General features: G+C 47.1%; 1 protein-coding gene across 3 annotated transcripts in view; it reads left to right on the plus strand.

Annotated features, from left to right (window-relative positions):
* The window catches only part of STK35 (serine/threonine kinase 35), a 64,333-nt gene that overhangs the window by 13,843 nt on the left and 28,634 nt on the right, over window positions 1-21,856 (plus strand). For all 3 annotated transcript variants that reach the window (XM_029612890.1, XM_029612891.1, XM_029612889.1), the window contains exon 2: window positions 8,468-9,223. In XM_029612890.1, the coding sequence (XP_029468750.1) occupies window positions 8,468-9,192 (725 nt within the window). In that variant the 3' untranslated portion in view covers window positions 9,193-9,223. The remainder of the gene's footprint in view (window positions 1-8,467; window positions 9,224-21,856) is intronic.

A 21,856-nucleotide genomic window follows, 5' to 3' on the forward strand; every position in this document is an offset into this window, starting at 1 on the left:
AATGTTCTAAGATGCTTGCAGTAAAACGTACATAATTATAATAAAATACATGGATATGTATTTAAAAACTTTATAATCTGTGCTCATAGCAGAAAAAAGTTTGAGGCGGAGCACACATGTTACAAGCATAATACAAACATAAGAACATAAGAACGTGCCATGCTGGGTCAGAGCAAGGGTCCATCAAGCCCAGCATCCTGTTTCCAACAGAGGCCAAACCAGGCCACAAGAACCTGGCAATTACCCAAACACTAAGAAGATCCCATGCTACTGATGCAATTAATAGCAGTGGCTATTCCCTAAGTAAACTTGATTAATAGCAGTTAATGGACTTCTCTTCCAAGAACTTATCCAAAGCTTTTTTGAACCCAGCTACACTAACTGCACTAACCACATCCTCTGGCAACAAATTCCAGAGCTTTATTGTGCGTTGAGTGAAAAAGAATTTTCTCCGATTAGTCTTAAATGTGCTACTTGCTAACTTCATGGAATGCCCCCTAGTCCTTCTGTTATCCGAAAGTGTAAATAACCGAGTCACATCTACTCATTCAAGACCTCTCATGATCTTAAAGACCTCTAACATATCCCCCCTCAGCCATCAGACAAAAAGAAAACCTCATATTCTGTCTTCTGTACAGAGAGCTGCTTACAAAGCTAGTCGTGATTAAGTGCTCAAGCAAAAAGGTGAGCTTTCAATGCTTTTTTAAACAACTTCATACATTCCATCGTTTGAAGCTGATCTGGAAGGGAGACCCAAAGGACCTGACCAGCAACTGAAAAGGCTCTGAGGTTCCAGATGGGCCAGTTTGGCAAAGGGAACCTCCAATAAATATTTAGTTGCAGATCTTAATGATAGAGTAGGTTTATAAACTTGAAAAGTAGCATTCGTCCAGAAGCCTGTGAATTAGGGAAGCAGTCAGTATTGGACTTTGCATTAATGTGAAGCCAATGCTCTGATACAGGAGTAATATGGTCCCGCATTCATGCACTTGATAGCATCCTGGCTGCGGCGTTTTGTACTAGTTTTAATGGGTGGATCACGTATGCTAGGAGGCCTGTGTACAGTTCATTACAATAATCCAGTCCAGCCAAATAGCCTCAAGTGGTATGGAGGTTATTTGGCTCAGGAATTAGGCTGGATTTCCTGAGCATTGGCAATTTATAGAATGAGGATTTGAGTTCCCTTGATATGCAGAATCATGGATAAACTAGGATCAATGATAATACCTAGATTACGCACTTGGGTGACTGGAATGCTGTGGCTTCCGAATTGAAATATAGATGGAGTATAAGCAAGTGGAAATTTACTGGGCATAATTGCTTCAGTTTTAGTGAGATTCAAGAACAGCTTATTATGAGAAAGCTAATGGTTCATTGAGTCCAAACAGAAATCAGCTTGACAGTTCAGACCAGAAAGAGTTAGTTGGAATGAAGAATTGACTATCGTCAGCATAAACTTTGTAGCTCATGCCAAGGCAAGCAAAAACCTTACATAAAGGAGACATGTGGATGTTAAACAGTTGGCAAACACTGGAGATCAGAGCAGACCAGTCAGTGCATTTCTTATTCGGACCTGTTGAGTCCAATGAGTAAATAGGAATGAAAACCAGTTTACTACAAACCAGAGATACCAAGTGATCCTGATGTGCCAACAAAATCTCACGGATCAAGGGTGTTGAATGCAGAGGAAAATCTAAGAAAACTAAAACACATTCAACACCACTGTCGAAAGGTCCATGTCAAAATGCAAGAAGATGTGCATTTCTGTGAATCCACATTGTTATTGAAGAATGATTGCATGATTTCCAAAGGTCTGTGAGCTAAGCTAATACAGCGCGTTCAGTTATCTTAGAGGCTGTTGGTCTCTAGCTAGCTGGGGTGAGTGGCTCAGCAGAAGATTTCTTCAGTGCTTGTTTAAGATTAACAATACCAGCTATAGATTTATGGAGGTTATCACTCAGTTTCAGCAAAGCAGTAGGACAAGGATTGAGGGAAAGAGGCTAATATACAAATAATATCGGCAGAGATGCGTGGAGTTTGTGAGGGTAGTCCAAATTAATAGCATCAGAAGAACAAACAGTGTCAGTAGAACTTCTTCAAATGTTTACAATTTTAGTGGAGAAAAAAAATAGTAAATTCATTACAGCGAGTAGAATTATCAGTTGCCCCAGAGTTCACTGGTCTGGACTTTAAGGATTTCACAGTATGAAATAATTCTGCAAAATCATTCCCCACTGAATGGATTTTTTTGTGAGTAGTATAGTGTTTTGGTTTTTTTTTTAATTTTCATGCAATAGCAAGTTTCTGGAGCTAAAGAGCTTTAGTGCTCAGAGAGAGACTTCCACAATTTACTTTCATGACTTCATTTTTGTTTTAGGTATCTCAATGAAGCAGTGAACCAGGGAGCAGCTTTAAGGCACTTGACATAAGGTCTAATAGGAGAGGGATGGCCAACTCTGGTCCTGAAGAGCCACAGACAGACTGTTTTTTCAGGATATCCATGCAAATGTCATGCATATTCATTGTGGATAACCTGAAGACCTGGCCTGTTTGTGGCTCTCGAGGACCAGCCTTGGCCATCCCTCTCCTATTAGACCTTATGTCAAGTGCCTTAAAGCTGCTCCCTGGTTCACTGCTTCACCCCTGTAATAGAAGCAACTTCGTCAAGCGTGGGCAACATAGAGTTCCAGCTGTTGGTGGCAAGATCTGTATCACATTCGGGGAACTCAAGAAGCTGAAGCAATGCAGCAGCTTTAAATCGGTCTGGATCGGTGGGGCCATGCCATAAGCAGTAGTAGAAACTTGATGAGATCTAAAGTTTTATAGATAAGTCATCTGACCAAGGGATTCCTTGCTCCTTAATATGTACAAGATTTTGAGACAAACATCCAGGATTAAGGAAAACTAAATGAAGGGAATGGCTCTGAGTGGGACAGTGAACATACTGTTCCCACCCTAGACCAGACCTGGATGTTATTTATTTAAAAAATTTTCTATACCGTCGTTAAGTTAAATACCATCACAACGGTTTACAGAAGGGCACGATAAAGAGAAATATGGATGGGTATAGATTACAAATTACTCGTGTGCCATCATAGTACGGTAACAATGTAAAATAATAAACTAGGTGTGTAAGTTAAACCTGATTGTTAGGAACAAATTAGGCAGTTTGATTTTAACATTAATGTGCTTATGTAGGTTACTAAAAACTTCTAGCTTGGTGCATCCTTATCGCTCAAGTATTTTTCTCCTTTTCTTTATCTTTATGAAAACTTGTTTAAAAAGCCAGGTTTTCAGATTAGTGTTGAATAATTTCAGATTTGTCTGTAGTCTTATTTCGAGTGGCATGGTGTTCCATAGTACAGGACCAGCCAGTGACAGTGCTCTTTCCCTTACTTGCGTGAGATGTGCTGATTTGACAGAGGGGACAGTTAGTAGAGCTTTATTTGCAGATCTCAGGTTTCTTTGTGGTACATGCACGCACAGTGCTGTGTTAAGCCAGTCGGCTTTATCATCGTGGATTAGTTTATGGATATACAAAGTGCTTTATATTGTATTCTTTGTTCAATTGGAAGCCAGTGGAGTTCAGCAAGTGTTCCTATCTGTTAGATAGGATGCTGTCGCATTTGATGAAGAAGTTTGCTTCAACATCTGTATTAAAGTCTCCAAGGACAATTGTGGACTCCATAATCTACATTTAGATCAGAAATTAACTCAAAGAACTGTTATGTGGCCAGAACCCTGGAGCAGAGTAAACTTGGGAATGGTTGAACTGTCTAACATGACCTCAAACAGGTATTGTGTCTTGGTTGACTTGCAAAGGTCTAAACTCATCTTGAATGATAAACACCAAGCCACAACCGTATTTACTTGAGTGAGACTGAGAAAAAAAACTGTATAAGCAGAAGGAGAGATGTGGTTTAATAATGTCACATCAGACAGACAATCGGGCGGATTTGATTTTTAACACATTGCGAAACAGGTGGAAGAATACAAGAGATCTGCAAGGGTCGTCATTCTGGTTATGGCTTACAGAGTAACACACAATGCCAAACGAACATGGAGAATGCATTGCAAAGCTCAGGCCTTTTGTCATTTTTCAGACAAGTCCAGTGCTCATTAAAAGCTTTAACAAGAGGTCTAGAGATGGTCTTCGAATGTATTAAAGCTTGACTTCTTCCGAATTACTTCATGTTAAGCATTGCAGAATAAAAAGCTGGCAACTGCAGGTGTCCTTTCTCACAACTCAGCAAGCAGGACGGACATCAAGGAGACCAAGGCTGGCAGATCTTAGATCCGTCGTCTGCCTGCAGATTTTTAAAAGGGAAGGGTTGCTTCATTATTTATTTATTTATTTATTGGTTTTTATATACCGCCGTTCATCCTAGGATATTGCGTCGGTTTACAGGAAAACAAAACGTCAGAGCGTTGTACATAGAACAAGGTAGTAATAATTATGAACTAGTATATAAATAATTAAGGGAAGAAGTAACTTACATATAACCAGTTAATAATAATGAACTAATACATAAATAACTAACAGTGAGAATAGCTAAGTAATTTAAACGGCAAAAACTTAAAGTAGAGGGAAAGGGGGGGGGGGAGGAAGAGAGGATTGGACGTGCCGGGGTATTTAGAGATGTTGCATCATGGAGGAGGGAGAACGTGAAGGATAATGTCTATTGTGCTTGCAAAATGGGTAGAATGAAGTGGGAAGGAGCAGGGGGGATCATGTGTAGGCTTGAGTAAATACTAAGGGCCTTGTGAATTAAGAGTAGGATCTTGAAGTGGAGGAAATGAAAAACAGGGGAGATCTGATCGGAGCGGGCAGTGCAGTAAGGCTATGACATCTGAAACTCTCTCCTTACTTGTGAGCAGCAGCTTAGCTCGCTGTAGAGTATGTATGGCCTCTCAGATTTAGTGCGCCGGACCTGTGTGTGCATAATGTGCTGCAGTACCCAGCCCTGCACCTACAGGTACCAGGCAAATCCCAGGTGCTGTGCCAAGGGCATCAGAGCCCAGGCTGGAGTCCTCGAAGCAGAGGGATGCGGACAGTGAACGTCATTCAGTGCAGCAGGAGGATGCTTACTTTGTCTCTGACAGGAAGACTTCACGTTGTTTTGGGATGTCTTCTCCATAAATCTGAGCTAAGTGTGTGTTTCATTTGGAAATAATTTGAAAAAGAAACTTGATTTTCACGTTGCAGAGCCCTTTGATATACGTGGACTTTACGTGCTTTTCAGTGACAACATACCGACTGATTATAGTTGGTGAATAATTACGAACGCGCCAGGTGTTATCACCTCGCTGGCTAATTTGTTCCTAACAATCAGGTTTAACTTACACACCTAGTTTATTATTTTACATTGTTACCGTACTATGATGGCACATGAGTAATTTGTAATCTATACCACCCATATTTCTCTTTATCATGCCCTTCTGTAAACCGTTGTGATGGTATTTAACTTAACGATGGTATAGAAAAATGTTTAAATAAAAATAAATGTGTTCAGTAGTTTTGTCTTGTTCTTGCTTTGCCTATATTCTCATTTTCAGTAATTTTATGTGATCAGGGTGGTGTTATTTATTTATTTATTCTTTTAGTTACACCGCATCACTATGGCTCCAAGGGAATCACTATCATCTCTTGTATGTGCATGGTGCAAATCCCTGTAAAATCTTATCTGTATGGTGTGGTGTGGAGTTATGGAAGCTTATTTGCAACTTCTGGATTGCAGCCGGTGCCCATCCAGACTGTAGGCTGTGAGCACACTGACCTTGCACTGGAGTGAAGGGGGAGCCGTGTGCTATGGTGACCCTGGCTGTTCTCTACTTTTCCACTCTGTAACCTTGGCTGGGATTAGTGCAGTGAATGGCTTTTATTTAGGGAAAGGAAGGACATCGCGCTGGCGGTTTTCTCTCCTGCTAGTGAGAGCTGAGCCTGGCTGCCTTCATTTAGGTACCTTGACTCTGATTTTGCACAGCAGTAGTTGTGTGTTCTGCTGATTTAGACCCAGGGGCACTAAGTTGCACGGTTTTTTCCGGGGACTGTTGTGGGAGGCTGCTGCTGTAATAGTGGCACCTTCCCCCGAAAAAACCTCACTGCAAAACACCGTGGGGCAAAATGCAACTTCGACTTTTTAGGTGCGGGACAACCATCACTTTAAAGGGCTCTGCCAAAAAAAAAAAAAAAAGTGTGAGGGGTTCAAAGCTAATCCTTGCTCACCCTGGGCCCTCCATTCAAGATATCCCCGAAAACCAATTGAAATAGTTTGTGTGATGATGGCCCAACCCTCCAATCTAACGTATAGGGCCCCCCAATGCCTCCCCAGCCCTCAAATGTGTAAAAAAAAAAAAAGTCTGTTTCAAGTGGACCCCTAAACCCCCAAACCCCCCTCCTGCAGTCCTAAAAATCAAATAGAACTAACCGGACCTTGCCCCGGTAACATAGCCAGGGCTCGTCCATTTCAGCTTTGGGGGGGTGGGGAGTTAAGTGTCTACTCGATAGAGGGGTAGGGGGACAGGGTTGGGAGGGCTGTCACACAGACCACTGTATTATCTTTTTTTACATTTGGCTTTTCAGGGTCACCTTGAGTGGTGGCTCCGGAGTGAGCAGCGGGTCAGCTTTGACTCCCTCATATATATATATATATATATATCTGACAGCTTTAGATCAGCTAGGTTACGTTAACATCATATTGCCTATTAATGAGATGCTTTGCATGGATTTGCAAAATTCATTCTAATAGGGGAGGGAATCTGGGCAGGACTTTGCAAATTATGATGTATAAAGCGCGTTTTAGCCCTGTCATGGCTTGATGCTTCTTCTGTTAAGTTGTAGTGAGGGTGCAGTCTGGCCATGCCTATGCCATGTGTGTTAGTCCTGCAGCTCTGCACCCTCCTGGTATTAGAGGTAATTGGGAGGATTCCTAAGTGTATTGCAGCAGATTGCTCAGAAAAGAGATTTGGGAGTATTTTTCATACAGCTGCGTTGAACCAGTTTCTACTTGTGTAAGAGAGGCCAGATCCTGAAGGTAGTCAGCAGTGTGGAAGGGGGAGGTGTGTAAATAAAGCACGCCACCCCATGCAGTGTGCTTCGGGCAGTAGGGAACTCATACAAGCCCAAACAAAGGATTTCGTGATCCAGCTTCACTGAACCTGGAATCAGTTTATCAGTACTTGTAATTCATTTCTGTAGGATGGTCCTGTATAGCAGCCTGTAGAAACGTCTATAGCGCAAGCTGGACCTGGTAGGATAGGTAGTACCTGACTACTTTGCAAGGACTTGTGGTTTGTACTTACGGTTTTCAGAGCAATCCTAGCACTTACGGAAGATGCTCTTATCCATAGTACAGATTGATAAGTGCACAAGATTTCCAGAACCAATTGCCTTAAAAAAAAAAAAAATAATAATAATAATTCTTTAATCTTGTCAGCGATAAATGCATGTAACCAAATACTGTCTTTGTATCTTGAACATTAAGGTTGAAACATCCCCCTGCTGCTCCATTTCCCGAGGGACTCCATAGCAGCAGATTATTCCCCATGAACGTGCAGCACGTTCCAGCCTGTCCCACAGCACTCAGTGTTTCTGATGTAGATCGCATGCCTTACACTTCTTGAGACTGACTGTAGTCCTCCGTTATCCCAGTCAGTCTAGTTCCTCTTCTCCTTTCTGCCTCCGTGCCTGAATGCACATCTTTGCCAAGCATTAACAACTTAATGAGGTTCTGGGGCTTTTTGGTTTTCTGTGTTTGGAGGCATTCTGTCTGGCTGAATCTGCTGTCACATCTTGGCAACTTAAACTGCACTGCGTATCATCTGCTCTCTGCAAACATTAGGAAAATAGCCCTGTGGGAGCTTCCCCATCCTTTCTCACCTCAGCGCACCCATGCTCTCATCCCCTGCTCCCAATTTAGCACACTTTGTTACCCATAAACCTTGGAAGGCTTCCCACAGGGGGCTCACATCTTGGCTTTAAATGCATAGAAATATGGTTAACAATTATACATTTTAGGACTAGGCCCCAAAGCTAGTTTTGTGTGTTAAATTGAGGCACCTGACCTTTATTTCTACATATATTAACACATCATGCATATTTACCTTTCTGCTTTTAAATGAAAACTTCCCTGCAAAAGACTTATTGTCTCGTCCCAAAGTGGAGACGATTAGAGCGTGCCAGCAGCAGAGCAGTTGGTGATGGTGGGAAGCCGTCTGCTTCTGCAGTGGGGAGGGCTGGAGGACACGGCACGTGCTTTGCATGCATGCAGAACTTACTGTCCCAGTAGGGATGCTTTTTGTAACAGTGTTTTGAGGCTAGGGGGGTCCTGATTAAATTACTGTTGTAGTTAGGCACAAATATCTCCATAGCTCTTTCTGCCACCCTTGTTGTGATGTTGGAATATGGGACTGTGATCTTTTGTCATTTGTGTATTGATTGTTCCCTGCTCTGCTGCTTTTGTTTCAGGCGAGCGGATCTTGGGCTACTCGGAAGAGGCTTGCTACCTGTGGTTTGTCATGGAGTTCTGTGAGGGAGGGGATTTGAATCAGTACGTGTTATCTCGCAGACCAGACCCTGTCACAAACAAGAGCTTCATGCTCCAGCTGACAAGTGCCATCGCCTTTCTGCACAAAAATCAGATTGTGCACCGGGACCTGAAGCCTGACAACATCTTAATCACGGAGCGCTCCGGGTTTCCGGTCCTGAAAGTGGCTGACTTTGGACTCAGCAAAGTGTGTGCTGGCCTGGCCTCCCATAACAAGGAGGGCAGCGAAGGAGCTGGCAAAGAGAATAAAAGTGTGAATGTTAATAAGTACTGGCTGTCTTCTGCCTGTGGCTCGGACTTCTACATGGCCCCAGAGGTGTGGGAGGGCCATTACACAGCCAAGGCGGACATCTTTGCCCTCGGTATCATCATCTGGGCTATGATAGAGAGAATCACCTTCATCGATGCAGATTCCAAGAAGGAGCTGCTTGGGACCTACATCAAGCAAGGCTCTGAGATTGTGCCTGTCGGGGAAGCCCTGCTGGAGAACCCAAAGATGAAGCTGCACATCCCTCAGAAACGGAGGACTTCCATGTCAGAGGGCATGAAGCAGCTTCTGAAAGACATGCTGGCTGCCAATCCTCAGGATCGCCCTGATGCCTTTGAGCTTGAAACAAGGATGGACCAGGTTACATGTGCTGCTTAAATTTGGGGACATGGCCAGCCTAAACCACCCGGTGAGTGGCACTGCTTTTATATTGTCGGCTTTCTGTGGGGTGGGGGTGGGGGGGTCATCCTGGCACTGCAGCCTTTGCTGGAGAGGAGAGGGTGATTTGAGGTTGCCCCTCACAGTATTTTGCTTTCCGACCCTGGTGAAAAATTGCCAGTCGCCCGCTCCAGGCTTAAGAGCTGCTGCTGGTCTGCACAAATGAGCTGGCGTCCTGGCCTGGAGCCACAGGGGGGGGGGGGGGGGGGGGGGGGTGAAATCTAGAATAAGGATGGAGAAAGGGAAGAGAAGACAAAGGAGCTGAGAGAGAATATGGTGGGGGTGGGGGAGGAAATCACACATTTTGAGCTAGTGCCTATTTTCAACATACTCCTCCAGCCCAGCCCTGCTTATTGTAAATGTGAAGTAACGGAGCAGTTTCCTTGTTCCAGAGTTCTGCAGGTAAAATTGAAAGGCACATAACATTTCAGCTTATTTTGTGTGTGCCATGAAAGTAGTGTATAGTCCTGAATTTTGTGTTGGTGATTTTTTGATGTTTTCTGGAAAAGCCAAACAAATCTCCAACACAAATTCAAATTCTTCCTAAATAAACAAGTTTAGAATCCCCTAGACTCTACATCCATTTATCTTTGCTTAAAAACCTTACATTCCACTCTTGTGCAGCAGTTCAAGGCAGATTGCTTGCCTTGATTTGAGACTTAAGTGCATCTGAGACTTTGAAACTAGCCATAAAGACTCTAAGGGCCCAATATGCAACTTCTGTGCAAATACAAGCCCCCAGTAAAACTATTGCCATTATTTGTGAGCATCATTCAAGCAATCTTCTTATAGGGGAGTCTGTCATTCACCCCAAACTGCACAGAATGGGACCGAACTCCGACAGTTCTGCAAACAGATACTAATAATGGGAGCAGGGCAGAATTAGGACACTTCCTCTTACTGCTCAGCTTGCAAAAAGTGTATTCTGGGGTCATCGGGGAGGGAAAATACTCAGTGCCTATATGGCAAAGCTGCCATACTAATCCAGCACTAACACCCAGAACTCAAACTACAACCCAGCATTGAAAGAAGTGGCAGTGCAATTATTGCAGCATGCCATGGAATACCAATACACCTCCTACTGGGAGGAGCAGCTCAGAAAATAGAATAAGGTGCACTGCTACAGCTAGTTACCCAGAAAATAAATGCTAGCAGAATCCCTCGCCTCAGTTATAAATGCAAAAAATAACCAGGCAGACTCTCAGCAAATATAGGATAAAAGATCACAGACTAGAAACAAAGATGGAAAGCCCGAGAAGCCACACTGGAGCAACAGAACCAGAAATGCATTTCCTCCTGTGCCGTGCAAAATCAGATCAATGATACATTTCCCAAAGCCCACAGAAAATCCAAGACTTCTCACAAAAGAAAAAGCAAAATAAATTGTTATCCTGGGGGAAAGGAGAAACGGTGGCTATAGCAGCAAAATATGAGGTATTCTGCTACCAGACCAGAAATGAACATAGTAACACAAGAATGACGGCAGAAAAAGACCAAATGGGCCATCCAGTCTGCCCAGCAAGTTTCTTATGGTAGTAACTGCCGCTCCATGCAGGTTACCCCCATGCCTTCTGTTAATGGTAGTAACTGCCGCTCCATGCAGGTTACCCCCATGCCTTCTGTTAAGGGTAGTAACTGCCACTCCGTGCAGGTTACCCCCATGTTTCTGTTAAGGATAGTAACTGCCACTCCGTGCAGGTTACCCCCATGCCTTCTGTTAAGGGTAGTAACTGCTGCTCCGTGCAGGTTACCCCCATGCCTTCTGTTAAGGGTAGTAACTGCTGCTCCGTGCAGGTTACCCCCATGTTTCTGTTAAGGGAAGTAACTGCCGCTTCGTGCAAGTTCCCCCCATGCCTTCTGTTAAGGGTAGTAACTGCCGCTCCATGCAGGTTACCCCCATGTTTCTGTTAAGGGTAGTAACTGCTGCTCCGTGCAGGTCACCCCCATGTTTCTGTTAAGGGCAGTAACTGCCGCTCCATGCAGGTTACCCCATGCCTTCTGTTAAGGGTAGTAACTGCCGCTCCGTGCAGGTTACCCCCATGCCTTCTGTTAAGGGTAGTAACTGCCAATCCCTGCAGGTTATCCCCATGTTTCTGTTAAGGGTAGTGACTGCTGCTCCGTGCAGGTTACCCCCATGTTTCTGTTAAGGATAGTAACTGCCGCTCCATGCAGGTTACCCCCATGCCTTCTGTTAAGGGTAGTAACTGCCGCTCCATGCAGGTTACCCCCATGCCTTCTGTTAAGGATAGTAATTGCTGCTCCATGCAGGTTACCCCCATGTTTCTGTTAAGGGTAGTAAGTGACGCTCCATGCAGGTTACCCCCATGTTTCTGTTAAGGGTAGTAACTGCTGCTCCGTGCAGGTTACCCCCATGTTTCTGTTAAGGGTAGTAACTGCTGCTCCGTGCAGGTTACCCCATGTTTCTGTTAAGGGTAGTAACTGCTGCTTCCGTGCAGGTTACCCCCATGTTTCTGTTAAGGGTAGTAACTGCTGCTCCGTGCAGGTTACCCCCATGTTTCTGTTAAGGGTAGTAACTGCTGCTCCATGCAGGTTACCCCATGCCTTCTGTTAAGGATAGTAACTGCCGCTCCGTGCAGGTTACCCCCATGTTTCTGTTAAGGGTAGTAACTGCCGCTCTGTGCAGGTTACCCCCATGTTTCTGTTAAGGGTAGTAACTGCCGCTCCGTGCAGGTTACCCCCATGTTTCTGTTAAGGTAGTAACTGCCGCTCCGTGCAGGTTACCCCCATGTTTCTGTTAAGGGCAGTAACTGCCGCTCCGTGCAGGTTACCCCCATGTTTCTGTTAAGGGCAGTAACTGCAGTTCCCTGCAGGTTACCCCCATGTTTCTGTTAAGGGTAGTAACTGCCGCTCCATGCAGGTTACCCCCATGTTTCTGTTAAGGTAGTAACTGCCGCTCCGTGCAGGTTACCCCCATGCCTTCTGTTAAGGATAGTAACTGCTGCTCCGTGCAGGTTACCCCCATGTTTCTGTTAAGGGTAGTAACTGCCGCTCCGTGCAGGTTACCCCCATGTTTCTGTTAAGGGTAGTAACTGCCGCTCCGTGCAGGTTACCCCCATGTTTCTGTTAAGGTAGTAACTGCCGCTCCGTGCAGGTTACCCCCATGTTTCTGTTAAGGGCAGTAACTGCCGCTCCGTGCAGGTTACCCCCATGTTTCTGTTAAGGGCAGTAACTGCAGTTCCCTGCAGGTTACCCCCATGTTTCTGTTAAGGGTAGTAACTGCCGCTCCATGCAGGTTACCCCCATGTTTCTGTTAAGGGTAGTAACTGCCGCTCCGTGCAGGTTACCCCCATGTTTCTGTTAAGGTAGTAACTGCCGCTCTGTGCAGGTTACCCCCATGTTTCTGTTAAGGGCAGTAACTGCCGCTCCGTGCAGGTTACCCCCATGTTTCTGTTAAGGGCAGTAACTGCCGCTCCGTGCAGGTTACCCCCATGTTTCTGTTAAGGGCAGTAACTGCCGCTCCGTGCAGGTTACCCCCATGTTTCTGTTAAGGGCAGTAACTGCCGCTCCGTGCAGGTTACCCCCATGTTTCTGTTAAGGGCAGTAACTGCCGCTCCGTGCAGGTTACCCCCATGTTTCTGTTAAGGGTAGTAACTGCTGCTTCGTGCAGGTTACCCCATGTTTCTGTTAAGGGCAGTAATACTATTGACATTTTTATGGGGTGAGCAGCTTTGATTCTTCAGACAATGCTGCTTGACGAGCTTTGCTTTTGGACTTGGCCATAGAAGCAGTCCTGCGTTTTCCCCCTCTTGTCTGTGTATCAGTGCCCTGAACTGTAAAGGTCAGGGCTGTATTGTCTCTCATCTGATTCCAATTGCTCTTTCAGCCCCCACCATTGAAGCGGAGAGTGATGTTGAAATTGTGTCAAATTCATGAAAGCTAATTGGTTAAGGGTAGTAACTGCCGCTCAGTGCAAGTTACCCACATGCACCTTTTTCTTCATTTCCATTCTCTAGCCTTTAGGGATCCAGTGCTTATCCCATACCTATTTGAATTTGTTTACTGTGTTTGTCCTCGCCACCTCTTCTGGAAGGGCATTCCAGGCATCCACCACCCTCTCAGTGAAGAATTATTTCCTGATGTTGGTTCTGAGTCCCCCCTGGAGTTTCATTTCATGACCCCTAGTTCTACTGTCTGCTTTCCAAAGGAAAAGGTTAAAAGTTTGTGGATCATTAAAACCTTTTAGGTATCTGAAGGCCCATATCCTATCTCTCCTGCACTTCCTCTCCTCCAGGGTGTACATGTTTAGATCCTTCAGCCTCTCCTCATAAATCTTCCAATACAGACCCCACATCATTTTGATCGCCCTTCTCTGGACCACCTATGATCTCTCTACTTTAAGATACGGTCTGCAGACCTGAACACAATACTCCAGGTAGGACCTCATCCAAAGGCTTACTGGTTATTCCTCTCTATGCAGCCCAGCATTCTTCAGGCTGTAGCTGTCGCCTTCAGATCACCAGACACTTATCACCCCATGGTCCCTCTCCCAGTCTGTCTGCATAGGTCTTTCACCGCCCATCACTTTCAGCTCTTCTGGATTGCTGCACCCCAGGTGCACGACTCTGCACTTCTTGGCACTGAATCCCAGCTGCCAAATCTTTGACCACTCTTCAAGCTTTCTTAAATCACTTTTTATTTTTTCTACTTGATCAGGCGTGTGCACTCTGTTGTAGATCTTAGTATCATCCGCAAAAAGACACATTTTACCTTCTATCTCTTCCATAATGTGCTCACAAAGATATTGAACAGAACCAGTCCCAAAACCGATCCCTGTGGCACTTCACTTCACACCGTTCTCTCATCAGAGTAGGCTCCATCTACCTGTCAGCCAACCAGTTTGTAATCCACTCTACCGCTTTGCCTCAGACTCCCACGCTTGTCATTTTATTCACGACTCTCCTCTACGGGACAGTATGAAAAGCTTTGCTGAAATCCTAGTAAATCACATCAAGCACTCTTCTTTGATCCAATTCTGTCATCACCCAATAAAAAAAATCAATCATATTTGTCTGACAGGACCTTCCCCTGGTGAATCCATGCTGCCTTGGGTTCAGCAGCCCACCAGCTTGTAGATAATTCCCTATTCTTCCCTTCAGCAGAGACTCCATTAATTTCCCACCACTGAAGTGAAGCAGTCTCCTCTCTGCTACCGCTCTTCTCCAGTCACACGGCAGCAACCCCTGAATCCAGGGATCTATTGGACAGGTCATTCAGCGGATCCGCCAGCATCTCTGAGCTCCCTTGGTATCCTGGGATGAACCTCATCAGGCCCCTTGGCCTTCTCCACTTTCAGTTTGCCTGGCTTTTCCCGTACATTCTCTTGTGTAAATGGAGTTTCCACCACCCCATCCCCATCTACTGTCTCATCCGCCAGCGCCGGTCCTTCTCCAGGGTCGTCTTAGTGAACGCTGAGCTGAAGTATTTGTTTAATATTTCTGCCATTACTTAATCTCTCTCCACCCACTGTTCTGTCACCTTTCAGTTTCACTCTACCACTTTTGGCCTCCCTCACCTCGCGTTACCTCTTTGGCAATCCTTTCTTCTGCTTGACCTTTTCCTTTCCTGATTTCTTTCTTCGTTTCTCCAAGTATTCTTCCCTGTGTTTCTTTTTTTGGGATTTGTTATATTTCTTGAACACTGTTCTTTCTGCCTGAAGTTTTTCAGCCTCCTTCTCTTGAGAACCAGATCGGTTTCTTTTTCCTCTTACTCTTTACTTTCCTAACATATAGATGTGTTGCCTTTTCAATAGCTCCTTTTAATTTGGCCACTGTTCCACCTCATCCATTATCTCCCAGTCTTCTGATTCTTCCTCCAGGAACGTCCCCATTTTGACAAAGTCCGTATGTTTGAAATTCAAAACTCCGGTCTTCGTGTGACTTCTCCATACCGTTTGACGATCACTGGTGCTGAGGTGGGCACCCACCCGGACATTAGAGACGTTCTCCCCGTTAGCGAGCACTAAATCGAGTTTAGCTCCCTCCCTCATGGGTTTCATTACTATTTGTTTGAGCAGAGCCCCGTGCAGGGCATCCACTATCCCTCTACTACTGTTAGATTCTGCAGAAGGGATCCTCCAGCCCACATCCGGCAGATTAAAGTCTCCAACAATCATCCCTTCTCCCTTCTTTCCCACCTTTTGGATGTCTTCAGTCAGATCTCTGTCCAGTTCTTCCATTGGGATTGAAGGTCTGTAGACCACACCAGTGTAAATGGAAGCACCATCTTTTTCTTTTGTTGACAGCCCATAATGCTGCTTCCCCTCATCCCTTGTGATTCAGTTGCTTGGATATTGTTTTGTATGTAAAGAGCTTCTCCTCCCCCTTTCTGTCCTCTCTCCTTCCTTCTCAGGTTATAGTCCGGGATGGCCAGATCCCGACCATAAGACTCCATGAGCCAGGTCTCTAACAGCAACGATGTCTGAGTCTGCAGATCTGGGATTTTATTGCCCAGACTACGAGCATTTGTGCTCATAGCTTTCCACCTTTTCTCCCTTGGTTTGCTGCTCTTCCTAGTCACATTTTCTGCTTTTTTCAGTTGATTGATTTTTTTCTCTCCTCCCAGTTCCTGTATTGCTTGGGGGTGACATGGCAATTTCATTGGCCGCCTGCTGCCATCCCCACCCTCTAGTTTAAATGCTCTTAATGTTTCACTTAGCATCCTCTTTCCTGCCAAGGACAAATGTAGACCATCCTTACTGTATAACCTTTTACTGTTCCAGCCTCCAATGTATCTAAAACCGCTTGCTTTACACCAGGTTTTGAACCAGATATTGAAGTTTATCTATATGGCAGAGCTTTTCCTTCCCCTTTCAATGAACAAGGTAATACTGCTGAAAAGGCAATGGTGTCTGCCATGTGAATACTCTTCTTCTTCCCTAGATTTTGGAAATCTTTCTATTTCAGCAAGGATACCATTTCTAGCAAGGTCATTGGCCCCTAGATGGAAGGTAACATTGATTATGAGCCTCTACTTTCTTCTGTAATTGCATTGACTATCTGGTTGCTATTTCTTCTGGCTGAGTACCCTCAAACTGGTTTCTCTGATGACAAGTCTCCCCAGCAGAAGTAGCTTCCTTTTGTGATCCTTGATGATGTTTAAGGGTTTCTGGGTACACTGGATGACTACATCCCTTTCAGACATCGCTTCATTTTCAAATGCAGAAAAGGTATTATCGGGTCGATATTCTAAGGCCGCGGTAGAAACAGTGCGGCAGTGTCAGGCGCACCCTCGTTCCCCGCACGCACAGTTCTCTTCACCTACCGCTCTATACTCTCTTCTAATTGCATGCAAATGCATGCCGCGGCTGCGAAGCCTTAGGCAAGCGTTAGGCCCGCGCAACCAATTTTACTGTATAGAGCGCCTATACAGTATCCTGGGTTCGCGGGCCTAACGCTTCACGGCCGCGCTGGTATCTGTCATTTCAAATGACATTTGAAATGACAGGTACCAGGAAGTGGACAGTTATGTTCCCCGATGCTCGGCAAACTATCCCCCAGCCCCCGCTCACCTGCCCTGGCCCCGTCCGGTCTCCGGTGCAGCCCCAGTCTGTGTCCTCCTCCCGAGGCAAAAAAAAAAAAAAACCAGAAAAAGTAGCAAGGCTCGGGCCTGCTACGATAGTCCCTTCTCCCTTCTCCTCTCCTCCCGATTTCGGCGCTCAAGGCGGCCGGGTGGGTGTGCATTCATCCAGGCACAGGGAGCCGGCGGCGAAAGCGGCCTCCGGCTCCCTCTGCCTGGATGAATGCACGGCCCCCGCCGGCAGCGAATGAATGCCCGTGCGATTTCAGCGCTCAAGGCATGAGCGCCAAAATCGCACGGTTAAGGACGCAGCAAAACAGCGGGTTACAAAGGAGATAATCTGAGCGTGCGTCACAGTATCGGAGGGGAATAGCTAATTCCTTCATTATACAGCTAATTCGTTCATTTACATATCATATACATGCTGCGTGCGGATAGGGTTATGCGTCTGTTTTAAGAAGCACCAAGGATGCGTGAAACTGGAGACTGTTATCGCTGAATCGCCTTACGCATCCGAATTGTGCGCTCCCAGCACGTTACAGACGGGAAATCTTCAACCGCACGTTACAGTATCGACCTGTATGTAAGGGTAACAGTGGAGAGAGTGTGTGTGTGTGTGTGGGGTGGGGGGGGGGTCCTCTTCATGACAGGCCTCATTCTGCCAGAGCCCACTGTGATCCACTTATTCCTGGTTGTCCAGCTTCTCTGTGGGGGTGGGTATTCAGGATGCACAGGTGGGGAAATTGGGTGTCCTATAGTCACATGTCTTATTCTACCAGAGCCTATTGTAACCCATTTAAACATCCTTTGCCAGAGCTGGCAATGATATTCTGGATGCTGCCAAAAAGGGAAAGTTTTCTGAAACCTGAGCAATTCTACTTTCCTAGCATGTAGCAGATGGACTCAGGACCAATGGGTATAGTGTGCTCCTGATAGCAGTTGGAGATGGATCAGATTTCAATCTGACATCAGCCCTAGTACATATACCCCTGCAGGAAATGCAGCTCTTCAGTATTTTCCGTCTCCATAGCAGTTATGGACTCTATGCATGCTCGCACAGTGTGAGAGTAATTTTACCAAAGAAAACCAAAATAAGAAATCTTACCTCTACAGACGAGCCCCGCTGTACTGCAGTGACACCCATTGGGTCCCTCCCCCAGTTGAGAATTCCCAAGGTGATTTCTGCGATCCCTCGGAGGTAAGCCTCGGTCAGGCAGCCGACCCTCGGCGGGGACCTAGCCCCCGACATTGGGTGAGGCTGAGAGGCAGCAGGTGCAACCTTGAGTGCGGCGGTGAAGGTATTTTCCCTCTCCCCCCACAGCCGGAGACCGCCCGGAACGAGACCGGGAAGTGCTGAGACAAGATAAGGTAGAAATCTATTTAAAAGTCTCCAGTCTCCGAAGCTCGAGGAGTCGCACAGGTCGCCAGCCAGGACCAGTGCCACTGGGTTGATCTACCCTAGCAGGGCTAGACCCCGGTCAGATTCGAGGGTCCTCCCATGTGGAGACCCTCCGAGGTGGTCGCTGTCACCATTTTGATCTGTTAGCCGCCGTGCACACAAGCGACACGCTTAGCCACATGCTTACTGTGCCGGGCGCACAACAGCGCGCACATCTCCCCTGAGCGCGCACCAAACCTACACGCACAACTTCGCACCGGAGCGCACAACTGTATTTTACTCGCACAAGCCATGGTACCACCGGAAAAGAAACTCAAGGCTCAGGGCCTTTGCCCAGCATGCCACAGAGTGCACAGCATGAGGAGGCCATGGCCCTGTGTATACTATGCGAAGAGGCCCTAGGGGATCCAACTCATGGCCCTCCCCAGCCAGTCCTAGCATTGCACAGCGGAACCCCCCCTCCCCCAAACGGGGCTCCCCAGGGACATAGCACACCTTAGTCTAGACCCGGCATCTATCTCCTGGGTGGAATTCTTCAAAGGTCTGCATACCTTCGTCCACATGCAACCAGGGCTCCCTATAATACGGCCACAAGCTACACCAGAGGACCTGAACGTCCCGGGACCCTCTCTGCCCAGGGAAGTGATCCCACCGCCCAGAAGCCCCACCTTCGGGAACACAGACAACTCGGATGAGGATTCGGAGCCCCTGGAGGAAGGGGAACTCCCTCCAGGGACAGAGCTCCACCAAACAATGAGACACTTCTTCACCAAGGACGAGCTTCCAGTCCTGGTCTCACACAGCTTAAAAGAGCTTGCTATCCCGGGCACAAGTGCCTCAGGGGGAACCCAAGACGAACCCCGTACTAGAGGGACTCTGTCAGACGTCCCGTCATGTCCCACTATTACAAGCCGTCCAGCAACTAATTGACCTGGAATGGGATGCCCTGGAAACTACGTTCAAAGGGGGGCGGGCTCTGGCAGCCATGTACTTCTCTGTACCTAGCCACCAAAGATCTCCTGCCATGTCCGAAAGTGGATGCCATGGTCTGCGCGGTCTCGAAACGCACTACTATCCCGATGGAGGGAGGAGCAGCACTCGAGGATGCTCAAGACAGACGTCTAGAATCTATCCTCAAACAGTCCTTTGACGTCTCCGCTATGTCTTTACAGATAGCGGCCTGCTGTGCAGTGGTGACATGCGCCTGCTTATCACAGACCAGGAATAACAGTCCTGGGGAGGCCCTGGAACCAGCTGTATCATTCCTCTCGGACACCGCAGCTAGAGGAGTGTCATCCGCCGTGGCGGCCAGAAGACAACTCTGGCTCCGAAACGAGACTCACAAGGATGCCTTTCAAGGGAACACTCCTGTTCGGAAGTGAACTAGAGAAACTAGCCAACAAATTGGACAAGTCCCCACTGCCCCGGCTACTGGAGGACAGGAATAAGAGAAACCAGTGAGCCTTCCCCTGAACCTCCAGGGGCAGAGGATCACAGCGCTTCAACCCATATAGAAGCACATTTCAAACGGCCCGCCCCGCAGGCCGAAGCCAGTTTTTTCTGAGCAAGTACAACAAAAGGGGAGCCAGCTCGGGCCCAGGCCCCAGCCACACCCCACAATGAAAATCAGCCGACCCGTCCAAAGGAAGAAGCCATAGGGGGCAGACTTGCCCTATTCTACCAAAGATGGGTTGAGATAATGTCGGACAAGTGGGTCCTATCCATCATTCAAGAGGGATATTACCTGGATTTCCACCACTTCCCTCCGGACAAGTTTGTGGCATCCCCCTTCCACGACCCTTCCAAGAGGATGGCAGTGGAAGCTACACTGACCAGATTGCTAGCCTTAAAGGCTATAACACCGGTGCCCCCACAACAAATAAATACTGGACATTATTCCATCTATTTTATCATCCTCAAGAAAGAAGGAACATTCAGACCCATCCTGGACCTCAAGGCGGTCAACCGTCACCTGAAGATTCCTCGCTTCCACATGGAAACCCTATGCTCGGTAATAAGGGTGATACAACTGGGAGAGTTCCTTACATCCCTGGATCTGTCGGAAGCCTACCTACACATTCCGATCCATCAAGAGCATCAGCGTTTCCTATGCTTTTCGATCCTGGACAGTCACTACCAGTTCCAGGCCCTACCATTTGGGTTAGCCACTGCACCCCGGACGTTCACCAAGATGATAGTGGTGGTGGCAGCAACACTGAGGAAGGAAGGAATCTGCGTGTCACCCTTATCTAGACGATTGGCTGATCAGGGCGAAATCCCCAGAGGAAAGCCACCAGGCAACCAACAGTGTCAAAAGTCTACTGGAGAGCCTCGGGTGGGTGGTCAACACAAACGAGAGCTGCCTGCAGCCTTCCCAATCTCTAGAATACTTGGGAGTCCGGTTCAACACCAAACAAGACAAGGTCATCCTGACACCGACAAGGAGATGAAAACTGATGACCCAGTTACGAACCCTGTTAAGCGAACTTCGCCCCACAGCATGGGACTACCTACAAGTCCTCGGCCTCATGGCATCCACACTGGAAGTAGTGCCATGGGCACGAGCTCACATGAGACCCCTACAACGCTCACTACTATCACGATGGAATCCACTGTCCCAAAACTACACCGTACATCTTCAGCTCCCGGACAGAGTTCGGGCCCAACTACGATGGTGGCTAAAAGGCCATCTGAGTCAGGGAACGAGACTATCCTCACCAACCTGGATCCTGCTCACCACAGACTCCAGCCTACGAGGATGGGGAGCACACTGCCAGGAGCTAACCGCCCAAGGGCAATGGAACAAAGAAGAGTCTGGATGGAACATCAATCGCCTAGAAGCCCGGGCAGTCAGACTAGCCTGCCTACGGGTTCGGTCACAGACTCCGAGGCAAAGCGGTCAGAGTAATGTCGGACAAAGCCACAACAGTGGCCTACATCAACCGTCAGGGAGGAACCAGAAGCCAACAGATGTCTCTGGACATAGACCTCCTAATGTCATGGGTGGAAGCGAATCTTCAAGAGATCTCTGACGTCCACATCGCTGGGAAAGACAACGTCTCTGCAGATTACCTTAGCAGAGAAAGTCTAGACCCAGGAGAATGGAGGCCATCGAACACAGCAGTCCAATTGATAATAAACCATTGGGTTACACAAACCATGGACCTCCTGGCAAACCGGTCCAACTCCCAAGTGCCCAGTTTCTTCAGCCGCAGGTGGGAACCCCAGTCCCAGGGAATCGATACCCTGGTACAGACCTGGCCACAGGAGACTGTTATATGCCTTCCCGCCGTGGCCCCTATTGGGCGCAATCATCCGCAAGATAGAACACCACAGGGGACCAGTACTTCTAGTGGCCCCGGACTGGCCAAGAAGACCGTGGTACGCAGACATGCGAAGACTGCTGACAGGGAGGCCCCTCCCGCTACCTCCACACAGAGACCTGCTCCAACAGGGAACGATCATCCACGAGGATCCAGCTCGATTCTCTCTTACGGTCTGGCCATTGAGAGGACTCGCCTGAGAAGAGCGGATACTCGGGGGCAGTAATTGACACCCTACTCCGAGCATGCAAGTTCTCCACATCCCTAACATACATAAGGATTTGGAGAGTATTCGAAGCCTGGTGCGAGGACCCGCGACGACATACCGCGCTCATTCAAAATTCCT

This window comes from Rhinatrema bivittatum, chromosome 8 (genome assembly GCF_901001135.1).
Source record: "Rhinatrema bivittatum chromosome 8, aRhiBiv1.1, whole genome shotgun sequence".
NCBI lineage: Eukaryota > Metazoa > Chordata > Amphibia > Gymnophiona > Rhinatrematidae > Rhinatrema > Rhinatrema bivittatum.